Here is a 23,455-nt window from a genome sequence, read left to right on the forward strand (position 1 = left end):
GATCCTGGCTGGAGAACGGACAATGATACAGAGGGGAGAGGATACTCCGGTAGAGGCTGCAGACAGACCCCTGGCTCAGGAGATGGACGGTGTCCCACTAGACCCTGTCACCTGCAGAGATCACCTCATCCTGTATCTGTTCTCTCTCTCTCTCCCCCACCCCTCCATCTCTCTAGCTCTGTCTCGATCCATATGCTCAGTGATGGCTGTCTGTTCTGGGGCTGAAACATGAACAGAACATGAGAGAAAAAGAGTAATGTTTTTACCCTGTGGTTACATGAACAGCATTAGAAGTAAATTATGTTTTGTCAGGAAGAGATTGTTTTGGCTTGTAGGGAAGCAGCATCACTGACATTTGAATACGTACCACTGAGATGTATGCCACTTCTCTTAGAAGTCTGTACCCACCACACACAGACACTCACTGGAAATAGAATACACACTCAACTTCTAGTTTAAACATGGCACGTACACAGGCAGTGTGTTGCTTTTAAAAACAGATTATTTGAGTAGAGCATTTTAGCTTACTGTGTTTTTTTGGGTCCACTCACGTTGTTCCTCTCCTACCATTTTATGAGTTATCACATTACCTGTGTGGAAAAGTGAACAGAGCCTGGTTTCCCTCTAGTGATGGAACTTTCCTTCAATATGATTGAAATAGGCCTATAGCCTATTGTTTATAAACTGAGTGTACAAAACATTAAAATCAAATTTGATTTGTCACATACACATGGTTAGCAGATGTTAATACGAGTGTAGCGAAATGCTTGTGCTTCTAGTTCCGACAATGCAGTAATAACCAACGAGTAATCTAACCTAACAATTCCACAACTACTACCTTATACACAGAAGTGTAAAGGGATACAGAATATGTACATAAAGATATATGAATGAGTGATGGTACAGAACGGCATAGGCAAGATGCAGTAGATGGTATCGAGTACAGTATATACATATGAGATGAGTAATGTAGGGTATGTAAACAGTATATTAAGTGGCATTGTTTAAAGTGGCTAGTGATACATTTTTTTTACATAAATATCCATTATTAAAGTGAGCTGGAGTTGAGTCAATATGTTGTCAGCAGCCACTCAATGCTAGTGGTGGCTGTTTAACAGTCTGATGGCCTTAAAGGAAAACGTCCCTAGCGGGCGGAACAGATAGGACAGCTTGTTACACAAAGGAAAAGGGGATGGATTGAGTGAAAGAGCGGGAGACTGAGGAACAAAGGGAAAAAGTTGTGCGATCGTAAATACAGTATCTTATGCATTCTAAATTACCACCCTTTTGGAAAAGGAAAATGCAATAAATATTTACTCTGAGCTGCGCCTCAGTATGTTGGGGTAGATGGAAGACTGTGTTGCCAAACCGAGTCCTCTGTCCTTTGAAGAATCTCTGGTTGTCACTTGGATAAGTTGTAGTAACATCGTTGTGTGGTAGATGGAATACTCTCTGTTCTTTCCTTACCTGCGTTTGCAGCTGCGGTCGCTAACTCAACGGCTAGGAGGTATCACGTCTGTCGTGAATAAGAGTTAAAAATTCATACCATTCGCAACCAAAGCTCATGCTGATGTTGGCTTCGTTCTGTAGTTATTATCTGAACCATTCTGACATAGGACCGTCATCCTCGGAACAGGAAGTTATGTTGTCGTCAAGGCTTTATATAGGAAGGGAGAAAAGGGGTGTGTGACAGTTTACAACCTCTGTCTCTTCACGTGGGCGGGCCACTGAGTGTCCTATAGGGGCAGTATTTCATTTTTGGATAAAAACACGTGCCCGTTTTAAGCGCAATATTTTGTCACGAAAAGATGCTCGACTATGCTTGGAATTGATAGCTTTGGAAAGAAGACACTCTGACGTTTCCAGAACTGCAAAGATTTTCACTGTGAGTGCCTTAGAACAAAAGCTTCAGGCAAAACCAAGATGTTTGAGCGACCAGGAAATGAACAGGATTTCTGAAGGTACGTTTTCCATGATCGCCTTATATGGCTGTGAATGGGACAGGAATGAACGGACACTTTCTAGCGTTTCCCCAAGGTGTCTGCAGCATTGTGACGTATTTGTAGGCATATCATTGGAAGATTGACCATAAGAGACTACAATTGCCAAGTGTCCCGCACGGTGTCTGCGTGGAAATTGGTGCGCAAAAGTCAGCTACCAGTATTTTTCCATCCGAATCAGAGAACAAAGAAGGCTTCTAGGACTGCCATTTCAATGAAGAGATATATGACAAAACACCTTGAGGATTGATTCAAACAACGTTTTCCATGTTTCAGTCGATATTATGGAGTTAATTCAGAAAAAAAGTTTGTGTAGGTGACTGAATTTTCGGTTAGTTTCGGTAGCCAAATGCATAGTAACAAAACGGAACGATGTGTCCTACACAAGAATCTTTCAGGAAAAACTGGACATCTGCTATGTAACAGAGTCTCCTCATTGAAACATCTGAAGTTCTTCAAAGGTAAATTATTTTATTTGATCCCTTTGCTGGTTTTTGTGAATATGTTGCGTGCTAAATGCTAACGCTAAATGCTAAGCTAGCTATCACCACTCTTACACAAATTGATTTTCTCTGGTTCTAAAGCATATTTTGAAAATCTGAGAAAACAGGATTGTTAAGAAAAGGATAAGCTTGAGAGCAGGCATATTTATTTAATTTCATTTGCGATTTTTAGAAATCGCTAACGTTGCGTTATGGTAATGAGCTTGAGGCCGTAGTCACGATCCCGCATGCGGGATGGGGCGGACTAAGAGGATATAGGAAGGGAGAAAAGGGGTGTGTGACAGTTTACAACCTCTGTCTCTTCACGTGGGCGGGCCACTGAGTGAGCAGCCCTAACTTATGAAAACCCACATCTCACATTTTAGAAGCTAAAATCACATTTCATCCCATCAAATTATTTCATATTCAAACATTTAAATTGAACAACAATTCCATGTGAATCCGATAACTCGGATGTGTAGACTTTCCACTGTAGAGTTTGTCATCTTATCATTGATGAGAATGTCTCAGATGACAATCTAACTGACATTGCATTCCTTAAGTACCACCGCATATGTTCAATTGTTCAGATTACCAGAATATAATTCATTCCCCCCCCCCACATTCTGACGTTTCCAGAATCTCTGTTAACCAAGGGTTTTGCAAATGTAACCTCAGTAGGGTAGAGAGGAAAAGGGGGGGAAGAGGTATTCATGACGGTCATAAACCTATCCCCCCAGGCCAACATCATGACAGTGGTTTCCAGTTTACAATGAGTCAAATAAAGTTTGTCCAGGGCCATCGATGTGTCTGCTTGGGGGGGAATCTATACGGCTGTGATTATAATCGAAGAGAATTCCCTTGGTAGATAATACGGTCGACATTTGATTGTGAGGAATTCTAAGTCGGGTGAACAGATGGACTAGAGTTCCTGTATGTTGTTATGATCACGTCTCGTTAATCATAAGGCATACCCACCCGCCCCTCTTCTTACCAGAAAGATGCTTGTTTCTGTTGGCGCGATGCATGAAGATACCAGCTTGCTGAACCGACTCCAATAGCATCTCTCCAGTGAGCCATGTTTCCGTGAAGCAAAGAACGCTAGTCTCTGATGTCTCTCTGGAAGGCAACCCTTGCTCGGATTTCATCAACCTTGTTGTCAAGAGACTGGACATTGGCGAGTAGTATGGTAGGGAGTGGTGTGCAATGTGTCCGTCTCCGGAGCCTGACCAGAAGACCGCTTCGTTTGTCCCTTTTACATCGACGTTGTTTAGGTTCGCTGGCTGGGATCTGATCCATTGTCCTGGGTGGATGGCAAAACACAGGATCCGCTTCGGGAAAGTCATATTCCTGGTTGTAATGATGGTGAGTTGAGTTGAGTGGTGTGACTCAGCCGTTACATTACGAGCGTTTTCAAGTGCAACATTAACGATGGTTTGATTAACGGTGGTGATTTAACAATGCTCCTACGAAGGATATAGCGATGAACTTAGCCTGAAGATGCTTTTGGGAAACCGGCCCAGGACAGTAGTAAAACATGCACTATAGGCATTATGGACGCAGTGTCTCTGAGAAACTCATCTCCTACACATCACATAAAACTAGGTATGTAGGGATGCATACATATTCACAGGATATGAGCTAACTACCATAAGACTAGCCAATAGAGGGCTGGAATGTAGGGCTTCTCAGCTGTAGCTAATGCCGCCCTCACTCTCTCTAACCCCTCTCTCCCTCATCCCACTCTTCTCAGCTGTAGCTAATGCCCCCCTCACTCTCTCTAACCCCCTCTCTCTCCCTCATCCCACTCTTCTTGTGTAACACTGGAGCCAGCCAGAAGGCATACAATAGTCAACTCTAAAGCTGATTGGTTAACACAAAATTTGTATTTCCATTCACTTTAAGCTACAAGCGCCCGCACTGTTGATTCTGAAGGCCTGAGGGCAGATTTTAGACCCCTGGCAACACATGATGGCTGAATATGATTGGATAAAAGATCTAACATAAAGACCAGCCCATCAAATCTCAACCTGGGGCTGGAAGCAGTGCAACCAAGAGGCAAGCTATGAAATGAAGAGTATAACTCTTACTCTGGGGAATAATTTAATACATATTTGTGGGGAAAATATATTTAAACAAAATATATATTCTGTTGATGTTTAGGCCAGCAGAGAAGGCCTTGCTGGCCCTGACGGCCCACCACTGCTGATGTTGAACAATCACAGACGAAAGGGCGTGGACTTGTTCGGTCAGCCAAAAAGGTTGTCTGCCCGAACAACCGGAATAAAACCATAACGAAGTCCAAAACTAATAAAAACATCACAATGTCATCATATATGCACAAACTATTAGGAGATGGGGAAGGGGAACACTGGAGGCGTGAATAACAAGAGCGGGATAGAGGGGTTGAGAGACCGGTAGAGGTGAGAGCATGTTTAAAGAGGAGTGTAGGTTAACTGAATGAGTCGTAAGCGACTTAACTACTGGGCTCACACACACACACACACACACACACACGGTTCTCTCTTAGTGGTGTGGAGTCAGTCAGGGCAGCAGTGTAACAGTTTACTGAGGCCTGCTGAAAGCTGCTGTCAGGAGGCTCTGGACTCCTCACCACCTCGCTCTCCACTCCGACCCGCCAACTTCTACTTGTTCCCCTTCAAACACACACAGGGACATTGCGTATGTTTCTTTGTGACGGCTCACTGGCCTGGGGAGGGGTGGTGGAGGAGGTTGCCTCCAGACAGCCAGTGTCATCAGGAGAGTATTTCAGCTGATTAGTAGAGATTACACCACATTTTTCTACTCTTCAATCAATTTGTCCCTGATAATATCCCTGGCCCCTGATCCAGTCTGCTGTGCCCAGAGAAGTCTCTCTTCCCCTGCTGTCTGTGTGTGTGGTCTCGGCCCTCACGGCTGGTACAGGGTCTGTCCAAGGGCACTAGTATCTGATTACTGGGATGATTGTTCACCCTCTGCTCTGAGGAAGCACAAGGTGGTGCAGAGTTTGATAGATTTGATTTAAATTTATTCGGTAGTTAAAAGTAGTATGCTGTTCAGCTGGAGGGAACGTTGGTGTTTCTATATGCCCTGTACACCTCTATCTGAACTGTTAAGAACAAACTGGGTTTGTCTTTTGTGGAAAACATTAACTCTTTACTACGTTCAAGACCAACTGTGAAGGTTGTTTAAATCTGTGTGTGACTGCTTTAGGATCTGTTGTGTGTTTTGGGTGTGTCATGTCAATCTGACAGACACACACTCACTTAACTGGGTGTTTGTGTGTTTAGGAGCTGTCGAGTTGTGGCTGGAACAAGAAGGAGAAGCACAGCTCTGCTCCCAATGCTGTGGCCTTCACCCGCAGATTCAACCAGGTAACACACACACACACACGCACACGCACACACACACACAGAGAGGCAGGCAGAAAAGCGGGGGGTGGACAGGGGGCGTAATGTACCCCTAGAGCTGAGTAATGAACCTTCAGTCTTGGCTAGCAGGTAATGGAGCGATTACATCCTCTCTTCACCACATCCCAAATCATCCCCTCTTCCCTAATCCTTTGTTTTGGAGCTTGGAGGATGTCATGGTAACAAAACATACCTCCTGCTGACTTGTTGACTCATCTCCTATAGGGAACACACACTCAAACCCCGTCTGTCTCATTGTTTAGCCTCATCAGACTGATATGGCTAATGAAGGCTCAGAAGAGACCTTAGACTCCTTCCCTCACTCTCTCTGGTGTTCAACTGTTTGGACACATTTCTTTGTGGTCTGAGAATGTGTTTGTGCATGTTTTTTGTGTGTGTGTGTGTGACCCGCACTCTCAGTGCCCTGTGAAGTCATCCACAGGAAGCCCTCTCATGACGCACAGGCGGCCTTCACCTTTCATCCTGCTCTTTCTGCCCCTTCCCTCTCTCCAACTTCCCCAGTCTCTCCCTGCCCATTTAAGTGTCTTTAAGACATTGTGGTCTCCGTATGAGATGTTAGAGGAATGTGTTTCTGTGTAAACTTCCCCATTTCTAGGCTAGCCTAAACAGCCGTTACAGATGTTAGTTCACTGTACACCACAGGGCTGGCTGACAAGCAGCAGGCAGACGGGCATCAGCGAAGGAAAGTGAGCCTTGTGAATAATGGGGCTTGGACAGGGAGAAGAGGCAGTCCCAGAGATGCTTCAGTCTTTGTTCTCTTCCTTTAACTCTGTTATTGGTAGCAGTCTTTGGACGACAAGGGGAAGTCTGCGTTCTTTCAGTCTAATACTGCTCAAGTCTAAATCAACCCGTAGCTAGCTCCATACTGCTTAGGTATGACTTCATGTTTATCTGAAAACCCTGGATTAATGGAAGGTAATTGTTCATCCTTGCACTCTGATAAAGGTTTTGGATTGAGTGTATAGGTTGGTATGACTGGAGAGGGGTAGCTGTTGAGTGGAATGTAGTGGGGAGTTGGGTACAGGGATGGAGAGGGGTGAAAAGGGAAGGGGGGGGGGGTGTTAGGGTTAGAGCTAACGAAGGATGAAGAGGGGTAGAGAAGGTTCTGGTTGGATGGTGCCTGAGAGGAGGCTGTTTCCTAAACCTAGTCCAGTTTCCCATAATGTAGGATCAGACTCTTTAGGTGGGTCACAGCCAGTACTACCGGGTGGCTACTTTAGACCGGGTCATGGTTTGAATTACACTTCAGTTTGTTTAGTGAGTAGTTTCTGTTCTATAGATTTTTGTTGTTTTATTATATCGCTGTGAATGTTATTTAAGGTGACATTTGTCTTATATTAACATTACGTTTGAAGGGGGGGGAAAAGTGAGTTTCGGGAATGTTCTCTCGTGTAGCCTACCAGGACGTTTAGAATTAGTGTCATCTCTAACAAACACTCACCAGACAAGGTTGAGCTGGTGATGTTTAGGTATCTAGTCTAGACCTATACAAACGTTGAAGGCATCAGCCACTAACCTAACCTAACCTAACCTAACCCGAGCCAGGCCCAGCTGTAGCCTCTTCAGCACTCTTTACCCAGGCAGTGAGAGAGGGAGCTATCGTAAACTGCTTTTGAGGGACTCAGCCATATTACAGAGCTAATCCACAGCTATTAGCTGGTGTTTCTGTTCCATACTATTTATGATGAAACAGCAGAGCTTTATAAGACCATAAACACTACAGGAAAGACAACTAAGAGCCTCTGCTTTTTCCTCTGGCCTGTAGAGTGCACACACATCGACACACGCAGAGAGAGACAGAGCACCTGTGTTGTAACAGCTGCCAGAAGCAACACAGTGATTTACAGTGACATGAGGACATTGTAGTGGCCATATTGGACAGGCCTATAAACCTTCTCTGCTGGGAGTAGTATTACAAGGCTGTTGCAGCTTTAGTTGGATATTATATGAGACTTTAGTGGCTTATAATATCATCACTGACCGCTGTGTCTGCACTGCACCTGTGACTGAGGGCAGGTGTGTCCGTGCTAGAGGGAATAGCTTGTTCAGGTGAACAGTACTGCCTCGCTGTATTATGGGATTCGTTTTATTAGTGGATCTCCATTCTCTCCTCTCTCTCTCTGTCTGCTGGTCTTTCTTTTCTCTCTCTTTCTGTTATTTACTGCAGTGTTTTAGATTTTAGCCTGTGCCTCCTGTTTACTATTCCCTTCGTCTTGACTTCCATGGAGCAAAAACACTGACTTTTCTGAGAAGAGGCACTCAAACCAGATGCAGGCCAGTGAATAACTTGACATTTTGAGTCAAGGTGCATGGACATCTCCTGAGCCAGAGGGTAGTGTAGTGGTGTGACTGTCGCACCAATTGTAGGACCCTTTTGGTGTAGTTCATAGCATGCTAGGATTTAGAGTCTAGGCTGTTAGAGAAAAAGTGATTTTCCTACCCTGCAACACTTCAACCACTCTAATATCTTACGTGACTGTGACCCAGTGGGTTTCTATACAGAGCCACCTGCAGTTAGCTAATATCGCACACTGTCCCTCGGTGGGGGGGGGGCAGTTTTGTTAACCAGAGCAACCCATCTCTCTCCCTTCCCATCTTCAGCACAACTCTGCACCGTACAGTAGAACCATAGTCTCACACACACACACACACAACCTCTCTAAAGGTTTGGGGATGGGAAGAGAGAAAGTGAGTGGGAGGAAGAATGTGACTCCTGGAGAGATGGAGATAAAGACCGTGAGTGGGAGAGTAGGCAGTGTAAGCGAGTGACGGAGAGTTAGATAAGGGGAGCTATGGTTGCAGAGGTGAAGACTTCAGGGACCATCGGTATTGTGTATAGTTGATGACATTGATGTCTTGGTCTATTACACAGACAGGCTGGACCTATTTCCTTTGTCCTGTGGTTAGGTGACATCAGCACTCTAGATCTCTCATCTTGGATCTGCCCTGATCTCTCTCTCTCGAACAGTGTACAGACAGCTGTAGACTATAAAAGACTCAGGAGGCCTGATATCAGCTTATTCTTTCCCCATTACTTCTCATCTTTCTTTCCTCTCTCATGAGGGCTGTTGGACCAGATGCTGACTGATTTATTGACCTTATTTGCTTTGCTATGAGAGGAGATCCATGCATGCGTGAGAGAGAGCTCTTGGCCAATGGCCATTGATGACTCGGTCCGATCACTTTGTTCTGTCTGGGGGTTAACACACACAGACAGACGGACCTCATTCACGCACAATGTGTCAGGAACCAAGGCAGGAACATTGTACGGTACCTGATGTTAAATGGCTATTATGGTTAGATCTCAGCCAGCAATCACATTTGAGTGTGTGTGTGTCTTTGTTGGGAAGTGCTCCTTAACCATCGGTCTGCTTTTTGTTCAGCACTTTGTGCTCTGCATTTATTGCCATTGGTTGGTTGTTTTGTGTCTCCAGACGACTTTCTGGGTGGTGAGAGAGATCCTGCATGCACAGACCCTGAAGATCAGAGCTGAGGTACTCAGTCTCTACATCAGAACTGCCAAGGTACACACACTGTACTCTACTGCTTATGCTCTACAGTAGTACTTTGTGAAGCAAGAACCACAGATTCTTGATTCATATTCACGAGTGGACAATAAATATATTGTAATGTGAAAGTGTGTGTGTATTCATCCGTGTTCTCTGTTCCCAACAGAAACTGTGTGACATAAACAACCTGCATGCAGTGATGGCTGTGGTGTCAGGCCTACAAAGCGCTCCCATCTATAGACTCTCCAAGACATGGGCGGTGAGTTACTGTGTCCCTGCAGCTCAAAACAATGATCTCTAACAGCTCTCTACAACCAACTGAGATGTGTTGACGGTGTGAAGAGCAGTCGCATATGTAAATGGTCCTTCTCTATTTCACCAGTTATTACACTGTCAATACATTGCTGGAATATGTAATGGTCTTGTTTATTGGAAGCATCTGTGCAGAAACCTCAGATCAGAAAAATTTGCAAGAGGGAGCTGTCTGATTCTGATCCATCCACAGACGGACAGAGCCTTGGAGATTAGGGCTGACATAATGACATACTGATGCGGTGATGTCATGGTGGAAATGTAATATTAATGTGAGTGATATAAACCCCCAGTAGTCAGCAGTACAGACAGCCAGAAAATCCTCTGGACCACTAGACCTGCCTGGTCAGAGAGACCGCACACCTGCTCCTAGTCAACACACACACACTCTCTCAAACACACTGTGGATAACTTTAGGCCGTGGCCAGAGCAGAACTTATCCCTCACCCAGAGCTCCTGTGGATATCATCAGTAGTGTTATCACGAAGTCTCCTGAGATCCTGCTGAGCTGTTATGACAACTGTTGCAATGTGACTTAAGCATTACGATGATCATACCAGATGCATCGCTATTTACCAGCCACATTTGTAAGTGTTTTCCAAACAAGCACATAGAGAGAAAGTTTGCCAAGTGCGAAAGAAAAGCAGTGCTGCTCTCGAATCAGCTTTTTCCATTCAAATCTTACCTTAACATTGGAGTTATTCCACAATACTAATGACAAATCAGCCCCTAGAGCGCTATTACCACCTATGACTGCAAATAGGCTATTGAGGCGGCTTATCATGCTAACCCGATAATAATGCACTAAATCAGATTGCATGTTATTGTGTTCATGTTGTCCCTCATGAAACACATTGAGGCAAAAATGAGACAGTAGTCTTGTTGCAAAATATAACTCGATTGAACATGAAATTGATTTCAATATGATTGAACTTGTAGATACTTGCTAGTATCATGGCAAAGTAACAAAATCCAAAGCTAATTTAACTTCTATAGGAAAACAGCCCTAATGTTGGAAGTAAACATCATTGTTGTTATCCAGAGTCGCATCAATTTATTGTTCAAGCTATAGCACATAATATTTTAAAGAACCATTAAGTTAGGTCTGCTTCGTGTTTTCAGTTTTGCCATGGTAAAAATATTGCGATACTGGTGTTGTCACGGCCCTAGTATGTTTACAATAACTCAACTCAAACATTTCTCCGTCTGTCTCTCTAGTTGTTGAGTCGGAAGGACAAAACAATGTTTGAGCGGTTGGAGTATCTCATGGCCAAAGAAGACAACTACAAACGTCTCCGAGACTACATACGCAGCCAGAGCATGAACTCCTGCATACCATACCTTGGTAAGACACACACACACTTCATATTTTAAAGTGACGTTTTCACGAGTCCCCCATATTATGTCCCCAGCAATCACCGATAACCACAATCAGCTGCACCCACTGGTAAAAGGCATCACAATTTACAGTATACCGCCACAATCAGCTGCACCCACTGGTAAAAGGCATCACAATTTACAGTATACCGCCACAATCAGCTGCACCCACTGGTAAAAGGCATCACAATTTACAGTATACCGCCACAATCAGCTGCACCCACTGGTAAAAGGCATCACAATTTACAGTATATTTCCTCTGCTCCCGCCACAATCAGCTGCACCCACTGGTAAAAGGCATCACAATTTACAGTATCCCGCCACAATCAGCTGCACCCTTTTGGTAAAAGGCATCACAATTTACAGTATTTTACTCTGCCACAATCAGCTGCACCCACTGGTAAAAGGCATCTCCAATTTACAGTATCCTCTGCTCCACAATTTCCTCTGCTCCCCTTTTGGTAAAAGGCATCACCCTTTTACAGTATATTTCCTCGCCACAATCAGCTGCACCCTTTTTACTCCATCCTTTTTGGTAAAAGGCATCACCATTTACAGTATATTTCCTCTGCTCCACTTTTTATGTATATTTCCTCCTCCATCCATTTCCTCTGCTCCCTTTTTATGTATATTTCCTCTGCTCCATCCCTTTTATGTATATTTCCTCTGCTCCATCCTTTTTATGTATTTTTCCTCTGCTCCATCCCTTTTATGTATATTTCCTCTGCTCCATCCTTTTTATGTATATTTCCTCTGCTCCATCCTTTTTATGTATTTTTCCTCTGCTCCATCCTTTTTATGTATATTTCCTCTGCTCCATCCTTTTTATGTATATTTCCTCTGCTCCATCCTTTTTATGTATATTTCCTCTGCTCCATCCTTTTTATGTATATTTCCTCTGCTCCATCTTTTTATGTATATTTCCTCTGCTCCACCCTTTTTATGTATATTTCCTCTGCTCCATCCCTTTTATGTATATTTCCTCTGCTCCACCCCTTTATGTATATTTCCTCTGCTCCACCCTTTTTATGTATATTTCCTCTGCTCCACCCTTTATGTATATTTCCTCTGCTCCATCCTTTTTATGTATATTTCCTCTGCTCCACCCTTTTTATGTATATTTCCTCTGCTCTACCCTTTTTATGTATATTTCCTCTGCTCCACCTTTTTTGTTTATTTTATGTATTTTCTCTGCTCTATTTTTGTTTATTTTCTCTGCTCTTTTTATTATTTTTTACTTGTTTATTTTCTCTGCTCTATTATTTTTTATGGGTTTATTTTTCCTCTGCTCCATCCTTTTTATGTGTATTTTTTCCTCTGCTCCATCCTTTTTTTATGTTTATTCTTTTTTTTTTCTGCTCTATTCTTTTTGTTTATTTTATCTGCTCTATTCTTTTTGTTTATTTTCTCTGCTCTATTCTTTTTGTGTTTATTTTCTCTGCTCTATTCTTTTTGTGTTTATTTTCTCTGCTCTATTCTTTTTGTGTTTATTTTCTCTGCTCTATTCTTTTTGTGTTTATTTTCTCTGCTCTATTCTTTTTGTGTTTATTTTCTCTGCTCTATTCTTTTTATGTGTTTATTTTCTCTGCTCTATTCTTTTGTGTTTATTTTTCCTCTGCTCCATCCTTTCCTCTCTGGAAGCTGGCAGCCAGACTGTCTGAGCACTAACAAAGCCCAGAAATCCCCTATGAACTACAGCACCATCAATCTTTCTCGCTCTCTCTCTCTCGGTCCTTCTCTCACTCTGTCTCTGTCTGTGTGGTTGTTTTCCTGGATTTTATTGTAGGTCTGTTTTTTTTTCTACCTGTGTTCTTTGAGGGCTAGATTGAAGGTTTCCTGTTTTATTAAAGCTAAAACCAGACTTCACTCATGTTTTTGGTTCCTGTTGTGGTTCATACAGGATGAATGTGTAAAGCAGGAACACACACACACACACACACACACACACACACACACACACACACACAGGTGTTAGGGGTTTCTCAGCTCTGTAAAGACAAGAAGTCAGATTGGTGCATGCTGTTTCACAGCATTATATATTTGCATGTGTCTTCACACTGTGTGTGTGTTTGTGTAGAGATCCAGTCATGCTGGTGTCATTGCATTACGTTTCTCTTTATAGCCTGGCCAGCATCCCTGTCAGAGGCTTTATAGAAGAGGAGTGAGGAAAGTAATAAAACAGAGAGCTAAAACAGTGTGTGTGCACAGGCACATGTGTTTCAGAGTACAGATCTATGTTTTAGGTTTTGTGTGAAAGTTGTGTAGGGTGCTCGGCCGGACAAAGAAAGAAAGAAATTGAGGGAGAGGATGGGAGAGCGAGGGAGGCACAGTGCTGGCATAGAAGCAGCCATATCCTAAAGTGTGTGTGTGTGTGTGCAGTGATTTATTGACTTCCCTCTGATTGTTTTCATAGGCTGCGTTCACATAGGCAGCACAATTCTGATCTATTTCCACTTTATTTCTTTACCTATCAGATATTTTCAAATCAGCTCTTTTTCAGAGTTGATCTGAATGGTCAAAAGACAGATTAGGGAAGTGTGTGTTTGTGTGCGTGTTCTGTTTCTGTGTCTTCAGTGGAACCCTGATCCTATGAGAGCTCTTTGTCCACCTGTGATTGTCTCATAAACAGGCAGTAAAGTAGAGGTTTGTTCATCTGAGTGTGTGCAAATCAGAGATGTGTAATACTTATAGTACAAACAGGCTAACAAGCTTGCTCTGTTAACAAGAGGTTGTTCTCATTTGAGGTAGCTGCTGTTCCTTACAAAACTCCTCCAGTCAATTTAAAAAACTTTTGTATCTCTTTCCTCCAGCATCTTCACAAGGTCCTTTGCTGCTGTTCTGGGATTGATTTGTACTTTTCGCACCGAAGTACGTTCATCTCTAGGAGACAGAACATGTCTCCTTCCTGAGCGGTATGACGGCTGCGTGGTCCCATGGTGTTTATACTTGCGTACTATTGTTTGTACAGATTAATGTGGTACCTTCAGGAGTTTTTAGAAACTACTCCCAAGGATGAACCAAACTTGTGGAGGTCTCCAATTTTTTTTCTGAAGTCTTGGCTGATATCTCTTGATTTTCATGATGTCAAGCAAAGAGGCACTGAGTTTGAAGGTAGGCCTTGAAATACATTCACAGGTACACCTCCAATTGACTCATTATGTAAATTTGCCTATCAGAAGCTTCTAAAGCCATGGCATCATTTTCTGGAATTTTCCAGGCTGTTTAAAGGCAGTCAATTTAGTGTATGCAAATGTCTGACCCATTGGAATTGTGAGACAGTGAATTATAAGTGAAATAATCTGCTTGTAAACAATTGTTGGAAAAATGACTTGTGTCATGCACAAAGTAGATGTCCTAACCGACTTGCCAAAACTAGTTTGTTAACAAGAAAGTTGTGGAGTTGTTGAAAAACTAGTTTTAATGACTCCAACCTGTGTGTATGTAAACTTCCGACTTCTTCAACTGTATGTCTTTGGAAATCTCGTATTTTACATGGAACGAATGTCCCCCTCCTTCCTCCTGTCTTTTTTCACCCCCCTTACCCTTTTCTCTTCTGTGTCCTTGTCCTTTGTCTTCCATCTAGCCACTATGTTCATGCCCTCCCTATGTTGATCTGTCTGTTAATCTTTCGTTTCCCCTCTACTTCAGTATAATCTTTCCCTATTTTCTTTCTCTCCCTCCATTTTTACATCTTTGTAGCCCAGACTACCAGCTCTCTTTTGCTCGCTCTCTGAACTACAATCAATCAAATGTATTTAAAGCCATTTTTTACATCAGCAGATGTCAGAGTGCTATACAGAGACCATCCAAAACCCCCAAACAGCAAGCAATGCAGATGTAGAACTACAGAAATCTGGTTCTCATTGTTCCTCCTCTCCTTGTCTTTAGAAAAGTGTTCCTGTCCTCCTTCTCTCTGCCCCTCACTTCACCTCCTCCACTCTCCACGGCTGCATTCTTTCATTATGAACTTCTCCATAGAAGACTGATCCTCCATTTTCGCTACTTCTCTGTTCCTTACAGCTCATTCATACAGCGCTGTAATCAAACGTATAATGTAAATGCCAGCTGTGACCGAGCAGGCGTACTAGTTTGACTGACTGTACACCATGTTCACTCAATGTCCTGGATGTTATTGTCTGTTTGCCATGGCGTGGTTGAAGGAGAGACAGACCAGGTGAGTGAGGCATGGTGAGGACAGAGGGTATTTAGAAACAGTTTTATTTAGTATTTAACTACATGGAAAGTGATGGCAGGTATTTACCTCTGTCAACTTGACGTTTGTTTGTACTGATGGGTGTTTTGAATTTTTGTATTTTTTTTTTACTGGAATAAACAGAAAGGCCATACCAGGGTTAACTTGAGTAGGGTGTGACTCACTATACTCATTATAAATACGTTGATAAATAACAGAAGGGAGAGACCATGGAGGAAACATTTGGCTTCAGCAGAATCATACGTCTTAAATTAACTCTCGCAAATAAAACCAAATATATTTACATACCAAAGCGAGCTGGGCTGTTCTCACATCACAAAGCACATTGTTACAATCCATTTCCTCTCTGTGGGAACCCCGAAACAACAAGCCCAAACAAAGCAAGAGAGAGAGGGGGTGAGTTAAATGTACATGAAGACTGTACCAAGTCTTGTCAGCCTGGGGGGGGCCTCTCAACCCTTTGACTGTGGAACGTTTTTAACTGATGACATCATAAGGAACTTATTCAATCTTTAGTACGCTGTGAAGAAAGGCATTCACTAGCAACAGACTCAGCTAGAGACGAGCAAAATAAAACGGCAAAATTAACCATTTATTTTCCAGTCAACATGTGTGAAATAAGCATCTGAAATTCCTAATGTAACCACCTTCATAGCGTATTGAAGTTTGACATTGTGGAAGACCATACAGAGTATAACATAGTGACTGTTGTAGAAGGCTGTGGCAGCTAGCTCTGTGTTAGAGTTCATACTTTGTCTGTCCACTGCTGTCTTTCACAGCACTTTCATATAGCTGTCCGTACATGTTAGAGAGGACTCAATAGAAGCACAGCTGAAACAATAGCAGAACGCTGTGTCATCTTTCCTTCAGAGATGCTGAAGAAGAACCAGGGTTTCCATGAAGCAGTTTGATTTGGGATTTGGGTCTCGACAGTTAAACAGCTTCTCTGCTCCACTTAAAAATGTAAGAAAGGAAAAGAATGGGAAGATTATGGGTAGCTTGGTGGAGAAGTTGAGACGTCACGGGGTGGGAGGGTTGGGATTAGGATGGGTCAAAGTTCATGGCATAGATAGTGGGGTGGAGACTGTTCCAGGCTCAGTCGATAGGTCGTATCATTATACGGACAGACTTGAGGGAGTACGATCCGCCTCCGTACTCAGCCCAGAAGATTCCATCCTGGAACTTACTGCGGTAAACCCCTCCGCTGTACCACACTCCATTCAGGTTGGTCTGACCACAGGCGTTGTACCACCAACCTCCCTTATGGAAGTGGGCACAGTTACCTAGCGATGGGAGAGGAGGAGAGAAAGACTTAGTGGTACAGAATATTCTAGTGGTAGTTGTCACTTGAGCAGAGATGTTACAGAGATGGGACCACAGTACAGAGAAGCTTGAGCAACAGTGTGCTTGGGAAACTGTAGCATAGCAGTGTGTTGGTGTACTAGTACAGTATTGTACCCGTATTCTAGCGTACACTGTTTTTCCCTTGTTTTACCTGAGAAAGCATCCTTGTCCCTGTCCAGTGTGGTGAACATTTTCCCATTGTGGCTGCTGAGGGAGTCTCCAGCGTTTCCCTGGTAGGTGCCCAGTCTCAGGCGGTAGCCCTCACTCTCAGGCTCCAGGCGGAAGCTGCTGTACTCAGCATACACCTTCTTCCCCACCCAGTCTTCCAGCTCTACCAGCAGCCTGTAGTCCCCCTGCTTTGCCAGGTTAAAGATGTTCTCCAGACCCAGCCAGTATTCACCGTCTATGTTCCCAAAGCCTTTCTGTAGGGGTAGAGACACAGCAGGTTATATTATATATGCTTTCCAGGTTCCAAGGGTTTCTAGTAAATGGTTAAAGGTTTGTGAGTTGTGTGTGGTTGTGTAGTTTCACACCTAAAGCATTTAGAATGTTCCGGTCATCCACCAACTAGCCTAAACGGCAGCAGTTTTTCTAGTCAGGAACCACACCTCTATCTGCAGACAGTAGATACAGTCACGCTCAGAGGACAAAAATGGTTAGTCAGTCGGTAGACTCCACTAATGTGATTTCTCGCCACATGTTAAAGGAAGCCAAACCTTCAGAATCAATGGAACATGTTGAAACTCAGTTGGAGACGATAATGTGTCAAAACTTCTGCCTCTGCTTTCCCAGTCAAGGTGAATTAACTGGCTGTGGCTGGGGAGAAAGACTATGGGGTCTGTACAGATACCACGCACACATTGGCAGGGCCAGGGCTTTCTCCAGAGTGATGGAGTGTGTTAGCAGCCTAGTGTGTTGGCGGAATGGTGTTGGTTATGTAACAAAGGAGGGGAGATTAGGGGGACGTGGAGCTTCCTACATCAGCCCCTCCCTGTCCCTGCTGGGGTCACAGCTGATTGGAGGTTTGAGGGAGAGGGCTGGACTTTACAGGCCATGGGTTAGCTCCAATGGCTCAGTGGTTAACAATAGACAGATGGATGCAGATACTTTTGTTCTCTCTGTGTGTGTCAGTGTGTGATCGTCTGCGCTACACCACCTTGTAGTTCTCCCAGTTCCTGAAGAAGTTGACCGATCCATCCTTCCTTCTCTGTAACACGGTCCAGCCTCCGTTGTCTAAGCTGTGTTCACACCAGGCCTGGATCAGCTGTTCATTACTCTCTGCCTTCAGCAGGTACATCCCACTGGTGCTGTGGCCCGCCTGGCGCACCTGGTAGCAGTCCTTAAACGGACCTGAGAGAAAGGAGAGGGGGAGGGAGGAATGGGTCAGTGCCTGCGTTGTCATAGCCAATGTCTCTACTCTGTTTGTCCTTCAGTGCTGCTTCTATGACATAACATCCTCTTCACTAATCACCAAACCATATCCTGCCTCAGGTGAATAAGATGTCTTCTTTCATCACAGACACAAAATACATTATGTAGCATTCGCTGAGGAGAGAGGCAGGGGGGAGGAGAGGCAAGGGGGAGGAGAGGCAGGGGGGAGGAGAGGCAGGGGGGAGAAGAGGCGGGGGCAGGAGAGAGGGCACCAAAGATGGTGCCAGAGAGAGGAGAGGTCATGAGCAGATGAGCTCCTGCATTTTTCAGCATGTTATTATTTTTTTAAAAGATTTAGATAAACTTGAATTTTTTTGTCAGGGACATATACAGGATGCTACCCTGTACTAAACAACCTTCACTCCAAATCAAAACCTACAACCTGATTTTGGACAGAATTACGGAATCACCTGAAAGGTTTACAACTACCAAATACTATTATTCCAAAACTATATAGCAAATGCTCTGGAAAACAACAGAAACCTGAAAACACCATCCAACCTGGAACTGAGTTGGTAATGTTTAGTCTAAAGCTATATTTTATTTCCAAAAGCCAAGAAGAAAAATACATACTTTACTTTATAAGGACTGAATGCTAAATTAAGGCTGCCAAGTTTGATACAACTTCAATTAGCACTGACGTGTGAAGTGAGGTGTCAAAGCCCTTTCCATTGTTGGGCTAGAGTCGCACGGTCTACTCCAACCAAATGGAGAAGCCTTAGAAGCTGCCTCCCACTGTTCAGAGGTAATTAAAATACAATGCCCTGTGTATGTAAAGAATGATAAGACATGAAAAGAGTACAAAATGAAGCTCCTTATGGAATATCAAGACACTTTGTGCTGACCATTATAAAAATGGAAACGATACCCCCACCCCGAGCAGGTCAGACCAGACCTCTTCTTAATATAGCCCAACAGCGGAAAGTCAACCTCCCAGCACAGAGTACTACATTTACCCAGCTGGAGGTAAGGCAGGTGGACGCAGGTGATTACACTACACTCAGCACAGACCCAGACAACAGTCCAGCACAACAACACCCCCTTAATCAGACCCGGAGAGCTGGAGGTGGAGAGAGACATATCTGTACTCTGGACTAGAGGTCGACCGATTTATGATTTTTCAACTCCGATATTGATTATTGGAGGACCAAAAAAAGACTATTGCAATTAATCGGACACATTTTTAAAAATGTATTAATTTTTTAAAATATTTATTTTTATTTTATTTTTTATAAATATATGTATTTGTAATAATGACAATTACAACAATACTGAATGAATACCTTTTTTTATTTTAATTTAATATAATACATCAATCTATTTATTCTCAAATAATGAAACATGTTCAATTTGGTTTAAATAATGCAATAACAAAGTGTTGGAAAAGAAAGTATAAGTGCAATATGTGCCATGTAAGAAAGCTAACGTTTTTAGTTCCTTGCTCGGAACATGAGAACATATGAAAGCTGGTGATTCCTTTTAACATGAGTCTTCAATATTCCCAGGTAAGAAGTTTTAGGTAGTAGTTATAGTATTTATAGGACTATTTCTCTCTCTACCATTGGTATTTCATATACCTTTGACCATTTGATGTTCTAATAGGTACTTTAGTATTGCCAGCCTAATCTCGGGAGTTGATAGGCTTGAAGTCATAAACATCGCAATGCTTGAAGCATTGCGAAGAGCTTCTGGCAAATGCAGTAAAGTGCTGTTTGAATGAATGCTTACGAGCCTGCTGCTGCCTACCACTGCTCAGTCACTGCTCTATCAAATCATAGACTTAATTATAATATAACAACACACAGAAATAAGAGCCTTAGGCCTTTCAGTGAAATGCGGAACCGTTACGTATTTTATCTAACAGGTGGTATCCATAAGTATACATATTGCTGTTGCATTGCACAACCTTCAATGTTATGTCATAATTACGTAAAATTCGGGCAAGTCAGTTCGCAATGAGCCAGGCGGCCCAAACTTTTGCATATACCCTGACTCTGCGTGCAATGAACGCAAGAGAAGTGACACAATTTCCCTAGTTTAAAATTGCCTGCTAACATAATTTTTTTTCAACTAAATATACAAGTTAAAAAATATATATACTTCTGTGTATTGATTTTAAGAAAGGCATTGATGTTTATGGTTAGGTACATTCGTGTAACGATTGTGCTTTTTTCACAAATGCGCTTTTGTTAAATCATCCCCGTTTGGCGACGTTGGCTGTCTTTGTTAGGAAGAAATGGTCTTCACATAGTTCGCAACAAGCCAGGCGGCCCAAACTGCTGCATATACCCTGACTCTGTTGCACACAATGCAAGAGAAGTGACACAATTTCCTATTTAAAAGAAATTCATGTTAGTAGGCAATATTAACTATATATGCAGGTTTAAAAAATATATACTTGTGCATTGATTTTAAGAAAGGCGTTGATGTTTATGGTTAGGTACACATTGGTGCAACGACAGTGCTTTTTCCGCGAATGCGCTTGTTAAATCACCCGTTTGGCTGTGATTCAATGATAATGTAACAGGCACCGCATCGATTATGCAGGACAAGCTAGATAAACTAGTAATATCATCAACCATGTGTAGTTAACTAATGATTATGTGAAGATTGACTGTTTTTCATAAGATACGTTTAATGCTAGCTTGCACCTTACCGTGGCTCCTTGCTGCACTCGCATAATAGGTAGTCAGCCTGCCACGCAGTCTCCTCGTGGAGTGCAATGTAATCGGCCATGATCGGTGTCCAAAAATACAGATTACCGATTGTTATGAAAACTTGAAATCGGCCCTAATTAATCGGTCAACCTCTACTCTGGACTGTGGTGAGACAACTTCAACAGGAGAAGGAGCAGGAGAAAAACAGGAACAGACTGCTGGAGGAGAGAGTGAGGGGGATGGCGTGTGACAGAACAACCCATTAGAGAGGTGGCCACCCCCGCAGAGAAACCTGCAGAACAGCCCACCTCAGCTCCTGACAAAAGTCTCAACACCACAGCAGAACAGTCCACCCCGGATCCTGACCATGTTGACATCACAGTGAGACAAAGAAATGAAGAACCTCAAGCCCAGAGAATCTAACCCCCTGTGAGCCCCCCCCCCACACACACACATGCACCCACTGAGGACATAGTCGTGGCCAAAATTTTGAGAATGACACAAATATTAATTTCCACAAAGTTTGCTGCCTCAGTGTCTTTAGATATTTTTGTCAGATGTTACTATGGAACACTGAAGTATAATTACAAGCATTTCATAAGTGTCAATGGCTTTTATTGGCAATTACGTGAGGTTGATGCAAAGAGTCAATATGTGCAGTGTTAACCCTTCTTTTTCAAGACCTCTGCAATCTGCCCTGGCATGCTGTCAATGAACTTCTGGGCCACATCCTGACTGATGGCAGCCCATTCTTGCATAATCATTTCTTGGATTTTGTCAGAATTTGTGGATTTTTGTTTGTCCACCCGCCTCTTGAGGATTGACCACAAGTTCTCAATGGGATTAAGGTCTGGGGAGATTCCTTGAAAATGTATATTTGTGTCATTCTCAAAACTTTTGGCCACGACTACACAAGAAACAGATTGTACTCCTTATGGACTCAAATGGCAAATGTATACAAGAAAAACAACATTTTTCCAAACAGTGTGTCTAAACTCTGGTGTCCAAACTCCCAGCGCGGCCGAGACCTTGTGCCTGAGAACCAACTAGGTTCACCCAGCCACATAATAATACACACAGGCACAAACGACTTGAGAGCAGGAAAGGGAGTGATTGAAAAAGCTTCTTCTACTTTCCCCGATGCAGAAGTGCCTATATCCACCCTGCTATCAGAAATATCCTGCTACTATACAGCTGTTAAACAAGTATTTCCCGTGACTGTGCCTCAAAACAAAATGTTTACCTGGTCCACCACTCCACTCTGGACTTGAACAGCCTCTATGCATAGAGGACCCACGCTAAGAGGGCCTACATCGACCACATAAACCCCCCAAGTCAACCATGCCCACATTCCATTTAGGCCCCCTCAGATCTATGGCCCTCCTGCCAACCCCATGCACACACCCTCACGAGAGGGCCTCATCATGGAAGTCACACACATACGCTCAGGCCATGAGCAGGCAAACAGGCCAAACCCCCACTCTTACACTAGCCCAAGCCAATGGCATGTACCAGATTCTCAGCCACACGACCAAACACACGACCAACAACATTGGACATTTTATGGAACACAAAGCCTTCACCATCTCATCCTGGAATATCCAAGGTCTGAGGTCGTCTGCCTTTGGCCTAAAGAGTAGGAACCTGGACTTCATCAAAGACATTGAAATACAGACATTGTCATCCGACAAGAAACATGATACAGAGGAGATGGACACACTGGTTGCCCTCCCTTGTCCCTCTCCCTCCCCTTGTCCCTCACCTTTGTCCCTCTCCTTTGTTCCTACCTTCATTGGCCCTCTCCCTCCCTCTTGGCCCTCTCCTTGGCAACTACCGCCCTTGGACCTTTCCCTCCACTTTTTCCTTCCCTTGTCCCTCTCCTTCGACTTTCTCTTTCCCCTGTCCCCATGTCCCTCTCCCTCCACTTTCTCCTTCCCCATGTCCCTCTCCCTCCACTTTCTCTTTCCCCTGTCCCCATGTCCCTCTCCCTCCACTTTCTCTTTTCCCTGTCCCCTTTGGCTCCTTCGGCCCTCTCCCCCCTCCCTCCCTCCCCTCGGCCCTCTCCATTTTTCCCTGCCATAAGGCCTTTCTCTCTGGACTCTTTCCTCTTCAGTCCTTTCAACTGCCAATAGTCCCAGCATTATTAGATTAGGAAAGTGCTGCTCTGCCTGAAGGAACTTTAGACTCACTCATGTGACACACACACACACACACACACACACACACACACACACACACACACACACACACACACACACACACACTTAGACTTAGACTTTACTCTGGGGGCTATTTTAGTTGGTTATGGTGCCAGGTTTCCTTCAGACGTGACGCTTGGCATTCAGGCCACTGTGTTCTTGGGGACCTTCAATGCAGCAGAAATGTTTTGGTACCATTCCCCAGATCTGTGCCTCGACACAATCCTGTCTCGGCGCTCTACAGGCTATTCCTTCGACCTTATTGCTTGGTTTTTGCTTTGACATGCACTGTAAACTGTGGGACCTTTTTTTTTTAGACAGGTGTGTGCCTTTCCAAATTGTGTCCAATCAATTGAATTTACAACAGTTGGACACCAATCAAGTTGTAGAAACATCTCAAGGATGATCAATGGAAACAGGATGTACCTGACCTCATTTTCGAGCAAAGACTCTGAATGCATATGTAAATAAGATTTATGTTTTTCCTTTTTAATAATACAT

General features: G+C 43.5%; 2 protein-coding genes across 8 annotated transcripts in view; one reads left to right on the plus strand and one right to left on the minus strand.

The window, feature by feature from the left end:
- ralgps2 (Ral GEF with PH domain and SH3 binding motif 2) overlaps window positions 1-23,455 on the plus strand; it is a 145,295-nt gene that overhangs the window by 55,577 nt on the left and 66,263 nt on the right. For all 5 annotated transcript variants that reach the window (XR_008061771.1, XM_052458730.1, XM_052458727.1 and 2 more), the window contains 4 exons: window positions 5,773-5,856; window positions 9,348-9,437; window positions 9,589-9,681; window positions 10,953-11,079. Coding sequence is in view for 4 of the 5 variants with exons in the window: in XM_052458730.1 (XP_052314690.1) it covers window positions 5,773-5,856; window positions 9,348-9,437; window positions 9,589-9,681; window positions 10,953-11,079 (394 nt within the window). In the remaining variant the exon portion in view is untranslated. The remainder of the gene's footprint in view (window positions 1-5,772; window positions 5,857-9,347; window positions 9,438-9,588; window positions 9,682-10,952; window positions 11,080-23,455) is intronic.
- Window positions 15,581-23,455, minus strand: part of LOC118391839 (angiopoietin-related protein 1) — a 45,876-nt gene continuing 38,001 nt past the window's right edge. For all 3 annotated transcript variants that reach the window (XM_035783315.2, XM_035783302.2, XM_035783308.2), the window contains 3 exons: window positions 17,825-18,018; window positions 16,820-17,090; window positions 15,581-16,607 (listed from right to left, as the gene is read on the minus strand). In XM_035783315.2, coding sequence (XP_035639208.1) covers window positions 16,420-16,607; window positions 16,820-17,090; window positions 17,825-18,018 — 653 coding nt within the window. In that variant the 3' untranslated portion in view covers window positions 15,581-16,419. The remainder of the gene's footprint in view (window positions 16,608-16,819; window positions 17,091-17,824; window positions 18,019-23,455) is intronic.

This window comes from Oncorhynchus keta, chromosome 1, assembly GCF_023373465.1.
Source record: "Oncorhynchus keta strain PuntledgeMale-10-30-2019 chromosome 1, Oket_V2, whole genome shotgun sequence".
Classification (NCBI taxonomy): Eukaryota; Metazoa; Chordata; class Actinopteri; order Salmoniformes; family Salmonidae; genus Oncorhynchus; species Oncorhynchus keta.